The 15,571-nt window shown below is 44.9% G+C and overlaps 2 protein-coding genes across 15 annotated transcripts in view; one reads left to right on the top strand and one right to left on the bottom strand.

The window, feature by feature from the left end:
• The window catches only part of Stpg1 (sperm tail PG-rich repeat containing 1), a 39,266-nt gene extending 30,655 nt beyond the window's left edge, over positions 1 to 8,611 (bottom strand). For 5 of the 13 annotated variants that reach the window (XR_007104972.1, XM_047524828.1, XM_047524837.1 and 2 more), the window contains exons 1-3: positions 7,802 to 7,929; positions 5,617 to 5,735; positions 1,461 to 1,604 (exon numbers count right to left, since the gene is read on the bottom strand). Coding sequence is in view for 9 of the 13 variants with exons in the window: in XM_047524828.1 (XP_047380784.1) it covers positions 1,461 to 1,530 (70 nt within the window). In the remaining 4 variants the exon portion in view is untranslated. The other 8 variants (XM_047524792.1, XM_047524802.1, XM_047524782.1 and 5 more) reach the window with 8 other exon arrangements.
• A 358-nt stretch (positions 8,612 to 8,969) lies between these two features.
• Positions 8,970 to 15,571, top strand: part of Nipal3 (NIPA like domain containing 3) — a 46,483-nt gene continuing 39,881 nt past the window's right edge. The window contains exons 1-2 of one of the 2 annotated variants that reach the window (XM_047553162.1): positions 8,970 to 9,402; positions 12,474 to 12,817. In XM_047553162.1, the coding sequence (XP_047409118.1) occupies positions 12,725 to 12,817 (93 nt within the window). In that variant the 5' untranslated portion in view covers positions 8,970 to 9,402; positions 12,474 to 12,724. The remainder of the gene's footprint in view (positions 9,403 to 12,473; positions 12,818 to 15,571) is intronic. The other variant, XM_047553152.1, reaches the window with a different exon arrangement.

Genomic DNA, 15,571 nt, shown 5'->3' with positions numbered 1-15,571 from the left:
CTGAACCTCTGTCTCCAGCCTAAATGGGACGGGATGTGCCTTCCGAATCAGAAAGAAAAAAAAAAAATTTAGTGGATAAAATACATGAAACAATCAAGACACCGAAAATTGGCCAAAGGAGGATGAAATCTCTGAGAAGGGAAATGTGTGAGCCTGTACCCGGCAAAAAATTCCAAAGTACACAAAAACCGAAAGAATGAATCACCAGCAAACTGGATCTACAGAGGTGCTAAAGGTGGTCCTTCAGGCAGAAGAAAAATGATACCAGTGGAGAATCCAGAGCTACAAAAAGGAATGAAGAGTCTGGAAACAGTAAATATTTGGGTATATGTAAAATGATACTTATGAGTATCAATTGATCTTTTTAAATATAAATAGAAAACATGAATCAGTTTAAAATAATTGAATATTTAAAGCAAAATAATAGTAACAAAATAGTGTGGAGTTTATTATATATATAATATTTGATGATAAAAATACAAAGGCCAGGAAGGGAAACATTAAAATATATTGCTTTAAGCTTCTTCTCCATGTGAAGTGTTACAAAACCACAGTTGGTCATGATAAGTTAAAGATGAGTTCTATAAAGTCTGAACTTTTTCTATCAAGGGCCAGAGAGTAATTATTTTAGGCTTTGCATACTGCATCGTCCCTGTTGCAACTATCCAACTCTGCCACTATACAGTAAAAGCAGTCATAGAGAATACATAAATAGGAATGGGTGTGCTTCAACAAAATCTTATTTATAAAAACAGGCAGTGGTTCAGATTTGACCCAAAGGCCACATATTGCCAAATTTTGCTCTAAAGCAACCATGAGGGAAATACTGCAAAGACTTATTCCTAATATCTTAACAAAAGAGATGAAGTAGAAGCACACAAACAACACAAAAGACAAAAAATAAAGAATAAACAGGACAGACAAAAAGCAAATTCTAAAATGACAGAATTAACACAGGGATAAATCACATTAAATATAAACCGTCTAAAATACCAATTAAAAGACAGAGATGGTCAGACTGAGTAAGAAAGAGAGACCCAACTCTCCGCTGCCTGTAAGAAACAAACTTTAACTATAAACCCAGAAATCAAAAGTAAATGAATGGGAGCTGAAAGTTAGAACTTAAATTTCATTTTAGGAAACAAAGAAGGCAAGATCTCTTACACAGCTAGAATTTGAGGACTGTGATTCTTACCAAATACATGGGAATATATAGTCTGCTTTTTTTTTTTTTTTTTTGTCTAGGAGACATCCTTCTTACCCCCTCCTTCCTTCTCATAGTTTCTTGCCAGTCAAGAAACAGTAAGGGCAGCAGAACCTAAGGCCATCAATCCCATATGCCTTTAGGACAGCCTGGCGGACACTACCCAGGATTTACTATATTCCCACCCAATGTGCTCTCGTGAACTGTCAAAAACCCTCCTCTTCCTGTACAGATGGGTTATTAAAATTGAATAGACCTTTGTGTATCTTGCTGGCATGTCTGGAGGGTTTGCCAGGGCGTTCATCTTTCTGTGCAGAGTTGTCCATGTTAGCAAAGTTCTGTGATGCATTCCATTTATTTGAGGAAAACCTCTGCTACCTATTCTTCTAAGCACCTGAAACTGCAAAATGCAACATTTGTAGGGATCATTTCACACTGTGATTATCACAAGGGGGTTCTGTTCTATCTACAGGCTAGACTGGGAAGTCTTGTGGGGCAGAGGCTGAGTTTCACCAAGTTCTGTGACCCCCCAGGTCCTCTGCACTTTGTGAGGCCTGCAGTAGGAGATCTGCAAGAGCTGGCTGCTGATGTTGCTGACAGAGCTACTTAACGCTCTGGATTTTATTTTCATTTTATAAATTTAGCTTTCCTGGGATATAACTAACATACAAAAAAATTCATCAGTGTTGACCGTGTCTCAAGATAAAAAGGGCTGGGCCTGCAGCTCAGGGGCAGAGTGCCCTTGGGTTCGATCCCCAGTGATGTCACCATGATTAGGACATTAAATTTACCTTCATCCCAAACAAGTTCCAAGTCCTTTCGCAGCCAGTACCCTCCCGCCTGTCATCTGTCACAATATTGCTACGATGCTTTTGGTTATTATGTATCTTGTGTCTGTCTTTTTTCACTTAGAAAGACATCTTTGGAAATCTTCCAGATTGCTGCATGTATCATGATTTGTTCCCATTGCTCTAAGTCCTCACCAACAGTGCTGGGGATCAAACCCAGGCTTTAGGTCTCCTCCCCCTCCTCCTCCTCCCCCTTCTTCTTATTTTTTTAAAAAATTTTTTGGTACTGAGGTGGAACCCAGGGGTGCTTTACCACTGAGCTACATCCCCAGCCCTTTTTATTTTTTATTTTGAGACAGGGTCTCCCTAAATTGACCAGGCTGGCCTTGAACCTGTGATCCTCCTGCCTCAGCCCCCTGAGTCACTGGGATTACAGGTGTGTGCCACTGTGCCTTGCTCACATTCTGGTCTTTTAAAAATTCTCAGCAATATTTTATAACTGGTATACAGATATTGCACATATTTTCTTAAAATGAGTCCTAGAGGTAAATCATATTTTTGTCATGAAAATGGAATTTTAAAAAACTTCAATTTCCAAATGTTTATTGATGGTACATAAACATAAAAGTAGTTTTACATATATTATGAATCTCACATTTTTTAATGTAAACACACTCAATTATCTTTTAAAGAGATTAAAATAAGAAAAAATGTATTGGATGTTTACCATTTCGAGTGTTTTTTAATTCTGTAAATCTAAGATTCCATCTGGTTCCATACTGCTTCTACTTACAGAATTTCTTTTAGTATTTTCTGCAAGGCAGGTCTATTGATAATACATTTTCTAGGTTTTTATTTGTTTGAAATGGTCATTATTTTCTTTCTTTCTCTCTCTCTCTCTCTTTTTTTTTTCTTTTCGTGCTGGGGATTGAACCCAGGGACTTTCTTGCAAGCACTCTACCAACTGAGCTATATCCCCAGTCCTTCTTTCATTTTTTAAGAGTTATTTTCACTGGACATCAGATTCATAGGGGTTTTTTTCCTCCTATCAACACCCCCTAGCACTTTAAAATATATTAATCCATTGTTTTCTGACTTCCATAATTTTTATGAGAAGTCTACTGTAATTCTTCTCCTCTGTCAGTAATGTCTTTCTCTACTTTTAAACTTTTGCTTATCACTTTTATTCAGAAATTTGATGTTTTCCAATGTTTTTAATGTGTTAAAATACACATATTATAACAATTAACCATATTAATCATTTCTATATTTTTGAGATTAAAAAAATTTCAAGTGATTATTATTTTGATTGTAAGCAATATCTTCACCATTTCTAAGTAGACAGTTCAGTGGAATTCAGTTCATAATGTGCAACTTCCACCAGTATCTAGCTCTCTAAGTCTTCTCATCTTGCAGAACCAAATCTCCCCTTGGCACTTCCTACAAGATGCCATTTCCTCCACATTCCCTCCCCACCCTCTTGGGAACCACCCTTCTACTTTCTATGATTTTGATGAGTACCTCTCAGTCATTTGACTTAATGACATAACTTTCTTTAATGTTTCTAAATGTTTGGGCTTCACTGAACTTCCTGAATCTGTAAGTTTATAGTTTTCATCAAATTTGGGAAACATTCAGTCACTGTTTTTCAGGGTTTTTTTCCTGATTTCTCCTTCCTTTCTTATATTGTTATGTCTTCAGTCTCTCTGACTTTCCATAGTGTCTAATCTTCTGCATATGCTATCAATTGTTTTTTAATTGTTTTAAAAATGACTTAAGTTAAAAAAAAAAAAAGCCTCTTCCATTCCTAGCCTCATTGTGTTCCTGTTTTCCATTACATCCTTGAGCACATTTGTAAGATTTATAATAGTTGCTTTAAGGTAATTTCTGGGACTAGTCTATTGATTGATTATTCTCTTGCACAGGATTCATATTTTTCTGTGTCTTTTCATGGTGATCTTGTATTGGAACTAGATATTGTGAATTTTACATTATTGAGTGATGCATTGTGATGTATTCTTGAAAAGAATGTTGTATTCCCCCTGCCTCGGGTATACTTCTAGATACCTGTATATTTACTTGATCCTTCCAGGATTTCAAACTTTGAAAAGTGACCTTGTATCCTTGGAACAATTTGTCTCCACTACTGGGGCATGTACTTCTGTGGACTCTCCCCAGCCCCTCTCTAATCCAATGCCTCTCCATTCCGTTTTATGGGAACATGAAATACTCCCATCTGAATAGCCCCAGGAAGTGTTCAACCTGCTATTTTCTGGTAGGTCTGCCCCAGTCTTAGTTTCTTTTCATACATGAGTAGATTATTATTCAGCTGAAGACTTGGGGAGACCCCTCTTTAGATTTCTGTATTTTCTCTACAGTTCCCCACCCCTGGTATTCTAGCTTATAAATTCTGGATTCTTTGACCTCCCTCAACTCTGGTCTCTAACTCCTTGTGTTAGTCAGCTTGCTGTCACTGTGACAAAATACCTGAGATAATTAACTTAAAAGGAGGAAAAGTTTACTTTGACTTACAGTTTCAGAGGTTTCAATCCAGAGCTGCTAGACCCTATTGCTCTGGGCCTGTGGCAACACAGTACGTCATGGTGGGAACACATGGCAGGGGAGGCCTATTCACTTCATGGCAGACAGGAAGCAAAGAGAAACAGGAAGGAACCAGGGCCGGATACCTCTTCAAGGGCACACCCTCAGTGATCTAACTTCCTTTCATTAGGTCCCACCTCCTGAAGGTTCTGCTACCTCCCAACAGTGCCACAGTCTGGGGACAGAGCCTGCAACCATGGGCCTTTGAGTACATTCAAAATCCATAGCTCTCCTTAACTCCCCCTCCAACCCCTGTGAGGTGGCCTGGAAACTGTCCCCAGCCTAAGTGGGGACGACCGTAGGGCTCATCTTGTTTTTCTACCTCAGGAATTGCAGCGTGACCTGCCTGTTTCCCCATGTCTAAAAAGAGTTACATTTGTCCAGTTTTCGGTGGTCATTGGCATGAATACTCTGATATCCAGAGTGTTCCTTTTCTCATGAGTGGACTTGGGTTTGACCTTGCCCATTCCCCCCACCCACAGAACTCACACCATCTGCAAATACTAATGAATGAAGAATGAAATAAATAATTTAATGCTAAACTAGACCCTCCTCTCACCCAAGTATTCATTCCTTACTTCATTCTGTCACCCTCACCGTCACGTTTCTCAGTCTTTTATTGGCTGACAATCCACACTAAGAATGTAACATTTAATCGAATTACTAGCATTACCCTCCAAGAAATTAAAGATTCCAAACAACAGAAGCAAATCAATCATGATCACAGCACAAACGCCACTCCGTTGCAACCAGGTCTTTAAGGGTCTAGAAAAGCAACCAGCATTCACAAAACCTTTAGGGCTGTATTGTTTCAATAAGAACCATCTACCTCCCTAACTTCAATAAAACTTACTAAAAAATGCATCAGTGTTCTAGAATGACAGGTGATTAAAATTAACTTCTCATTATAATAACAATGTATCCAAATTATCAAAATGCTGTAAATGTAAGAAATTACAGAAACATTAAAAACAATCCCGAACCCTGCCACCGAGAGACAGCACCGTTACCTCCCCCACCTACCTGTGAAGTCGAGAGGGGAGTTGGTGCAGCCCAGGTGTGAACGGAGTGCTGCTCAGGGGTGCCTCACTGGGGTACTTGTTTATACAATTGTTCATGACAGGTTGTCATGGGCCTAGAATCTGAGAAAGAGCAGTGAAGATACACTTTCCTCCCAACCAACTCATAGACAAGTGATTCCCAGGTGGGAGCAGTATAGTATCTAGTTCTGGGTTCAAGGTTCTAGTCCTGCCACTTAATAGCTCTGATTTGGGATGAGTTGTTTAACTTCTGGGCTCATTTCTTCCTCCATAAACTGGAAAGGATGAGAGCACGTCCCTCTCAGGATACTTGTGAGGATTCGCATGATGATCTACTGAAGCAGTTAATGCAGCCTGACCTGCAGGAGGCTCTTTTAACATTAGGTTTTAATAGGTACAGAGATTTTGTATTAACAGCTGCAAACAATAGCTAGCATTTATTGAACTTACAGTCCACAAGTATCTCTTGTACAGATACTTCATACAGTCCTAACGTGATCCAGTGAAGTATCACCCGCTTTACACACGAGAGGACTGAAGTTTAGAAGGAAGGGTTAAGTGACTCGTTCAAGATCACACGAGGAGCAGGGTAGAATCAGCCTTCAAACTCATGAAGCCTGACCTCTGCTCTCCGGTGGCACACACTAAATGTTAACATGCTAAAGTCTGACATTTACCACACTTGAGTCAGTATGGTTGGTTTTTAAAAGCTAGATATTGTATAGTTTCAAAATACAAAGCAAACATTTGCATCAGTCTTAAATCCTCACAGAACACTGAGGTTCTGCAGATGCAGTTTGAGAATTCCAGAGGCATCACTGTTGGGCAGTTCTAATTGCTAGAAAGTTCTTTCCTGTATCAAAGCAGTTTCTCACTCTCTCACCCATCCTACTTCTACTACTTGAAACCAACTCAGAATAAGTCTCATTTCTCTTCCACATTGATGATTTTTTTTCAAAATTTGGGTCTATCGTCTTTGTGAAATTTTTGTGTGCATGGGGTCATAATGTAAAGTGCATTTCTCATTGTGAGTCACAGTAAGATGCCCTATATGACTGTACTTCAAGAATTTGAAAAAGCAGCTGTTAAGACTAAAGACTAATCCTCTTCCCCCAGAATGTCTCAGGCTTCTGTAATAGCTCCTTGTGGTATGGGGGCTACCTGTTCTCACTCTATGGACAGCTTTCCTGTCATTAAAATCATCTAGGTTTCTGTTCACACCTTCTTAGGAATGTCTTCCCTGACCAGCCTCTCTTAAGAAGAACTACCCCATCTGTCTCCAGCACCTTCCTCTATTTCTTTGAAAGCACTTTTCACTACCCAATATTATGTTGTACATTATTATTTGTTTATGGTCTTCCCAGAACTAGATTCTATATTTAACTCACATAATTGTAACAATAAGCTGCTTTCATTCTACCATCTCTTTTTACAAATGTTATTATATAGCTACAGTATAATTATATTTTGTGTTTATACTATAGTATTATATCATACATTTATACATATTACTGTACAGGGTATATCAAAATATAATAAGTATATATTGGTACATCAATATATATAGCATATGTGTATGGGAATAGCATTGATATATCAAGATATATAAGTACATACACTAAGCCAGGTATACTGTTACTTTATGTGGAATTTTATGGAATTTGCATAAGTAGTTTTGACTACAGTGGATTTTTAACGATTTAGTTGTAATGCTATCAAGCATCTTGGGAGCATTTTACATTTTTCAAAGCACCCTCAGATTAATTACCACTTAGGTATTTTTTTTTTTTTTTTTTTTTTTTTTTAGACTAAGAAAGCGTGTCAGAGGGCTGGAAGTGTGTCTAGCGGCTGACTAGTGACCACTAGACTGCAGTCTCACCCTTTCGTCTTATATATGGGTAAATCCAATCCCTGAACAGGAAGGACATTTGTGAAGGGGCAGCGGATGAGCTGGGTGAACCCGGGTTAGAGCTCAGCAATGTGAGGTTCTCCCGCCACCCGGCATCGGAACCCCCAAACCTCTGTGCACTTGCAAAGGCTGAGGCAAAGGATCAGGTGTCCACGCCACTCGCAGGACCTAGGAGAAGGCGCGCCGCGGTCGTCACCGCTTTCAGGCGGGGACACTGAGGGCTCAGCTCCAGGAAGGGGCACAGGGACTCCGTACGCACCCGGGAGCTGCGGATCTCAGTGGACGTCCCATGGGGTGCGCGGTGTTCTCCTCAGGACCTCAGGGACGGGTCCCCAACTGGAACCGCCTCCTACCTGTGGGTCCGGGGGGCTGAATCTGGCCCGCCCAACCTCCCGGTTGCTGTGGCAACCACAGGACTAACATTCGGAGTCGGCTCGCTACCTTCAGCCAATGGTGTCCTCCGTTTCTTTAGCGTGAAAGTTATTGACCAATCATTAGAGGCGTTTCAAAATCCGGCAGGGAAGCTGCCAGAAATTCAGGGTTCCGGTTAATTATTCCCGAGACCGGTGGGGACACTAATTCAGCGTTATCTAGGCGAGCCTTCAGAAATCTTGGGATAGCCCAAAAGCCTCGGAATTTTGCTCACGCAAAATCCCACTTCCAGGAATAAACCTAAGAGAATGCCCCTCGGTCGGAGCCTGGTTATGAATGCAAACCTCAGAATGTCGATTGGGAAACTGTACAGCCGTTTAGTAAGCCAACCCCACCACCCCGCTTCAGGAGGTCACGGTGACCTTGTCGCTTCCCTGCTTACTCAATGGTTCTCTTTAAATTTAGGACGGAATCCAGACACATCATAAGCTGTCCTTGGCGCGTTCCTGGGTCTCAGCTCCTAGTACCGGCGCCCCAGGAAATCTTCCATCCGCCCCGCCGGCCTTTGGGTAGTTCCTACAGTGTGCGCTCTCCCCCTCCTCTCGGGTCTTCCCTCTGAGCTCTCCCTGCCCCAGGATCTGAACCCAGAACTGGTTCTTTCTCGTCGTTGAGCTCTCTCCCAAATGTCATTTCTTCGTCTGTAAAATGGGCGTGAGTTCAGTGTCCCTCAGAGTGGCTGTGAGGATCTGAAGCAAAAAGCCTGTGCATGAAAATGTGTATGTGGTGAAGAGCGTCTTGTCCTCTGCACAGCGCCACATGCTATTTATTACAGCTAACACGGGGGTGGGGACAGCAATCGGGTGGAAGGCTCACGGTCGTCCTTCTGTATTGAGCTGCGGACGTGCTGGGAAGTGTGGTGTGGAGCACAGACAATAGGTGGGACCCGAGGGCAGTACACTCGAGGGCTTTGAGGGCAGCTGCGTCTTGAAGGACGTTTAGCACGGGGGGACGTGGACTGCGGGAATAGCAGGAGCACGCGAGGTGGGCGTGAGGACAAGAAGGAAGGACACCTGTCGGGCAGGTGGAGGTGAGCAATCACCTGAGCGCTCCTGCACTGCCGGAAGAGGGCAGGAAGGTTGCTCCAACGTTCCTCCTCTGGCCACTAGAGGGGACCCCGCCAGGTGAGCGCCCAGCTGGGTCCCCGGGTCTCTCCCCCACGCTTCAAGCAAGCTTAGCCGCACAGCCAATGACCGGAGGATGTCCCGCCCATCCCTCTTCACAACCACTCGCCTGCGTGAAATCCCCGCCAGCTTCTGATCGACAGGATGCCAGACAAATCAAATTGTGACTTTTGAAAGCAAAACACTGCAGCACCCGGCAGCTCGGAGTTGGGAAGGAATTAAGGAGGCTGTGCCTCCGGGTTGTACCAAGAGTTCAAGTCATTTCTCAGAAACGTCGGCCAGGTGGATCTTCGAGGGAACGCCGCCGGTGAGTCGTGATTAAGACTGGGAAGAAAGGGGACTCGAATTCAGCTTTCGTTTAACAGGAAAAGCAATACATTTGTCATCAGCTCATATCCCCTACCATAAATACCCTCCCTCCTTGCCGTCGCCAGCCTTGTCGGTTTGGGTCCTGTTGCCTCCGATTTTTTTTTTTTTTTTTTTTCTTCCCCTTTCCTCTTCCCATTTCTGCATCGAGGGTGAGAGGAGAGTGGGCACGAGCTGGCCTTAGTAAAGGCGATGCCGGTCTTCCAGGAAGCGAAACGCAGTAACTTTGCCACAATGACTCTTGCACTTGCCGGCTCGGGCATCCTGGAAATAGCAGTCGGAGTTAGCAGGTGGGATGAGGCAGGCAATTCTTGGTCTACGGCGGCGGCTGGAACACAGGTGTGGAATTTCCAGCTCCATGGGAGGGGACTGAAGCTGTAACCCTTCAATGAGCCAAAGCCCAGGAAGGGGAAAGCTTGGCATGGAGTTGACATTCTCCAGCCAGAAGCTGAATCGTCAGGTGGTGGGAAAGAGCATGTTTTATTTATATTTTCATTTAGAGCCAAATTCTAATACAAACCCTACTCTTAGCAGGCACAAGCTAGGGTTCTTCCCTCTGAAGAATCTGCTCTTGGGACTGTGAAATCATTCATTGAGATCAGGGCTTGGGGTTGAAGTGGAAGCTAGCACCTAGCAAATTCTTTATTTCTTGGGTCAGTGACCATGTACTCAAACTGTGGGCTGCCTGGCAACACAGCATTGGCTGCTTGCCGCTTGGACATATGTTAGTCCTGGAAAAGTGCTTTGAAATGGAAAAGAGAGCCACCAGGCAAAGAATGTGCGCCTTCTAAGGGAGTACAGCTTGCAGAGTTCCACTGAGTCTTTCAGTTCAAAGGCCTTCCCAGCTGGGCAAAATGCTTACCCAGCTGAGGAGACCTCTCTATCTTTGCAGGAGATGCCTCAGAGGCCAGGGGAGTCTGAGGCAGAGAGAATGGGAAGCTGCTTTTTAAAAGCCAATTAAAACACTACAATCAAAAGCAATACTAGAAAAGCAGATGGCCTAAAGGCGGTTCGGAGGCCTGGATTCCTGCCACCCCCTTTTGCAGGTCCCCAAGGCCTGTGTGCTTTCTCTGACATCCTGTGGGTGGGGCTAGGCTATCTGTTGTGCTCTGGAGTTGTGGCTGATTAGGGCTGGGTAAGGCACTCTTTGAGGTGGCCACAGCACACCAGCTGCTCAGCAGGCCTGTGTTTAGTCAGCCAGCAGACTCCTGTGCAAGTCACTTTTCCAGACTCTGGGCTAGATCTCAGGAGGGAGCAGCTGAATAGGGGATTCGCAAGCCTTCCTGGAGTCCGGGATCCAGTGCCCCTTCAACTCCAGCTTGGATGCTTCCCAGACTCTCTCAGAGGCAGAAAGAACCCTGCACCACTCTTCCGTTCTAAGAAACTCTTGTTATGTTAAAAAAAAAATGCCAAGGCAAGAATATAGCAATACTACACAATAATGCTTTTCACACACACAAAAGTCTAGTGAAGAATAATTATGCTTCCCCTATAATTTTGCAAACCCATATTCATAGGGCTTTACAGGCAGGGAAGTCTGGTTATTGGATGTGAGTTCTGGCGTTACCTGGTGAGCGCATGTGTGTGAATACTGCTTCAACTGGAGGCGCCAGCAGCATTAGTTTAATTCCAAGGCCCGTTGTCAAAGTGAGACTCAGGCCAGATGGTCCCGTGGATGCCATGGCACCAAGGCTGCCTCTGGTGTCCCCTAGGTGCTGGACTTGGTGTTCTCCCTGTTTCCTAGGCATGTGCTCTTCACACCAGGAACCAGCATTCCTGGCTTAGTGTGAGATGGCAGAAGGCACTAGAAACTCTAGGACAGGTAGTTTTCTAAAGCCTGGGGGCATGGCAGAAACTGAGCCTGTTTAACACACAACGAGCCTTAATAACTATCTCATGGATGGTCACATGAGAGAACAGAAGGAATATGCACGAGTAAATTAAATGATCAAAATGGTGAGAATAAAATTAAAACTAGTAACAGCTGACATTGATTGACCATTTGCTGGGCATGCGTTCTACGTGCCTTATTGCATCAAATTCTCACACCAGCCCTGTGGGTTAGGAACATGAGTATCCATCTGTTATAGCTCAAGAAGCTGCCTAAAAAGTTAAAGCACCCAGAGAAGGTAAACCATGGCAGATCAGAAGCAATCTATTTTTATATTAAAGCAAATATCCAAATTCACACGAATTTTGTTTGGAGTTTTTCTTGTGCGTGTGCTGGATCTGGGTTTTGTTTTTCCTTGCACGTGGTAGGGTTTTGGCCACACCCTTCAGACCACTAGGATATTTTCTTTTCTGTTTGGTAGCAAAGTTTGAGAAAGACTGAAAAAACCAGTCCAATGGAGCTAACAGGGATGATCATCACCACTGGTTTAACTTAAGGCCACATTATTAGCCCACTTTACAGAAGAGACAGCTGAGTCTCCAAGAAGCAAAGTGACCCCATCATTCAGGACTTCTGCCTCCCTGTCCAGGGTCACCTCATCAATGCCAGGCTGGCCCTGTCAATTCTTCCATCTTCCATGGTCCTAAGTTGGGACCCACGTGATTCCCTCTGGTGGTCATGGGATTTTTTTTTTTCTTTTTCTTTTTCTTTTTTGAGACTTGGAGAAGTGGTTGTAGGCAGGATTCTACTTCCATCCTTAAGAGCCTATAAAGTAGGGCTGGGGATATAGCTCAGTTGGTAGAGTGCTTGTCTTGCAAGCATAAGGCCCCGGGTTCAATCCCCACCACCACAAAAAAAAAAAAAAAAAAAGAGCCTATAAAGTAGAGGGTTGAAGTTTAGGGTATGGGAGGAGGAAGCAAGGAGAGTAGGAAAGAGTTGCCAAGGGCCCAGGAGGCTTCTGGGGTGAATGAGCATTAAGGGGGCCAAAGGTATGATATACAGTGTCTCAAATGCCCCCACCTCTCCTGACCAGTGTTGGTCCTAACGGTGCTCTCAGGTGACAAAGCTGCGACTGTGTTTCACTCTGCATGCATTTTTAATGTTCCTCTGCACCACCCTAGAGCCTGCAAGAATCAGGAAGCGCACCGTCGTCTGTCTGCTTGGGAGAGACAGAAACTGGCTCTTCAGTCAGGGAAGCCGAGAGAAAGCTGTAGAGCAGCCCGAAGAGCCTCGAGTGCTGTTTTGGCGTGAGGAAGAGATGGCTGCCAGGAGGAGGTGAGCATCGCGAGGGACGATGGCTTCCCGTGCCCGCCCCGCCTAACCCCAGCTCCAGCTCCGCGCCAGGCCCTGTGGAATGTGCCACTAGGGCGCCATGGACGGAGCCCAGCGCACAGGCCTGCAGCTGCAGCAGCTCCTGCCCACCAGCAGCGCCAGCTCGGCCAGCGAGGCTTCCTTCTCCTACAAGGCAAGGACTTTTCTTTTGCTTTTGGAATGTTGCATTTTTCAAACAAGAAAAACACATCTCAGCTTTGACTGGCTGATGTATCCAGGGTGTGCATGCCTGTTCCAGGCAGAAACAGACATGCAGGGAAACAGGGATCAAGAGAAAGGAAATGCTCAATAAAACCCCTAAAAATAGGGAGGTCGAGCCAGGCGCGGTGGCACACGCCTGTAATTCCAGAGGCTCAGGAGGCTGAGGTAGGAGGATCATGCGTTCAAAGCCAGCCTCAGCGACTTAGCAAGGCATTAAGCAACTCAGCGAGACCCTGTCTCTAAATAAAAAATACACACCCAGAAAAAGGGCTGGGGATGTGGCTCAGTGATTAAGTGCTCTGGAGTTCCATCCCCAGTACCAATAATAATAATAATAATAATAATAATAGGGAAACATCATAAAAGTGGGGGAAGGCAATGCATTACCACCTAGAAGGTTTGATTTTTAAAAAATCACATACGCCAATACTCCGAGGCAATTGCTGTTCATAATTCATCTCCTTTATTTTTTTCTGGTATTATGGATTTGGGACCATGTTGTACTGAGGTTTTGGATCTTGGTTGTTTCACTTAACCTATCTTGTGGAATATTTCCCCATGACTGGGAGAGTGAATGAAAGCATGCTTTTTGAATGATTGCCCCAGAACCTGGTGAGCTGCTGTAGGAAAATTTGCATGACACACCCCCTATTGTTGGATAGGCAGGTCCTTTCTAATCTGGGGTGACCACAAACGATGACAGGCACAGAATGTAAATCTTTGTGTTCATCTCTGTTTTCTTAGATATATTCAGACAGCTACCATGACTAGGTCAAAGGGAATGAGCCTTTTTTAAATTAAAGGGTTTCTAATGCCAAATGTCCATATTTCTAAATACCTATGAATGCAGCATCTTGGATTTTAAGGCTTTTTTTCTTCTGGATCAATCAGAGACTGATAATACACTGGAGCCAATGAAGACTTTAGAGGTCATCTCAGACCTTCTCCTTTTGTGGACTGGGAAAATGAGGCTGAGAGATGGGAAGTGACGTACGTAGCAAGTGACATAGGTTGCAAGTTGAGAAGCAGAACCATAATATACTAGTTCTGGATAAAGATAACTAATATGTATCGAGCTCTGTACTCTGCCCAGGCACCCTGCTAGTTCTTCCAATGTATTTTCTCAGGTAATCTTCACCATAACACTGAAAGCAGCCACAGTGTTCCTCATCTGTAAAATGGGGTAATAGTAGTCCCCAGGTCCTGGCCGTCACGGGCATGAGTTGAATTCAGCCAGGTGAAGCACTTAGAGCAGTGACTCATGCCAAGTGACCAGGGTTACCACACACTTGCTGTTACCTTTTATCCCCACCTCAGAGAGGTGACGCGATGGCCCAGGATGACCAGGATTTAAACGGGGGTCAGGCTGACGTTGGCACCCTGCTCCTCACCCGTGCGCTGCAGGGCACTCCCTCCCTGGCATTCGGCTCCTCGCCCAGCCCCCTCTTTGCTACAGCTCCCTCCTGCGTGCCAAAGAGGGTCCGAGGCAGGGAGTGATAGAGGGGGCGCTGGGGGAGATTAAAGGCTTCTGTCAGTTTGGTTCAGCCTGCGAGCCGAGCAGACTGTGCACGCAGGAGCCACCCACCCTGCCTGGAGCTGGACAGTGCAGCAGGACTGAGCCACCCAGCAGGCTCCACTGGTGGGTGATCTCAGGCAGGTCTTATGCCCTCTCTATGCATCGCTTTCTGTCTCTGTAGAATGAAGGGCACACTTCATGAATCGCCCCAATCCTGGCTGGCCACCGGAAGCACTGGGGAAGCTCTAAAATATACAGGTCTCTCCGCCTCTTCTTTACCCACCTGCAAATGGAGGCTGAGCATATCTAGGCTAGAAACCCTGAGTCTGCACTTTATAAAAGCTCCTTAGGTGACGCAGCTGATCAGCCAGGTGTGGGAACTTCTGCAGGAGGGGCTCTAAGCCCTCAGTCCCCCACCCCCGACTTCATCCTGAGAAGTCGATCATCTCAGGCCACAAGTCAGAAGACTAACTTTTTTTCCTTTTTTTCTTTGTTAATGTGGTGCTGGGGGCTGTACCCAGGGTCTTACACAGGCTAGGCAGGTGCCACTGAGCTACATCCCCAGTCCAGGGAACATTTTTCTTGACCATTTTATTGAAATATACATACAGAGAAGTGCATAAATCATAGCACTAGATGTGAATGTTTTTAAAAAATACTTCTAACTGTAGGTGGACACATACCTTTATTCATTTTTATGCCATGCTGAGGAAGGGACCCGGGGCCTCACGTACGCCAGGCGAGCTCTCCACCCCTGAGCCACAGCCCAGCCCCAGGTGTGAAACTTTAACAGAGTGCACACACCTGGCCAGCCTGCAGATCAAGAGCAGTGTCGTCCCCAAAGTCTTCTTATTCCCCGTCTCAGCCGCTTCCCCAGCCCAGGAGTAACTGCCCTCCCTCAAGTTCAAAGACACTGACCAAGGCGCAGTCATGGAGTGATCCTGGAGGAAGTTCAGGAGCCCTGGCTCAGCCTGAGTGAAGGCTCCAGGCCTCAGCCCTGCAGGTGCTGAGCGCTTCACTCCTGCGACACAGCAGGAACGGTCCACGTGCTTTTTGGTTTTTAGAGTCTTAATGGGCAGCCGTCGGTGTCGCGACAGAAGCTGTTCTCCAAGTCACGCCTGGGCCTCGCGTATAGTGACAGTGTGGAGAGGCTGGTGCCACTGAAAGCAG

The sequence above is a fragment of the Sciurus carolinensis genome, chromosome 1, assembly GCF_902686445.1.
Source record: "Sciurus carolinensis chromosome 1, mSciCar1.2, whole genome shotgun sequence".
NCBI lineage: Eukaryota > Metazoa > Chordata > Mammalia > Rodentia > Sciuridae > Sciurus > Sciurus carolinensis.
The sequence above is the reverse complement of the archived record's forward strand: the minus strand, read 5'-3'. Positions and strand labels throughout refer to the sequence as shown.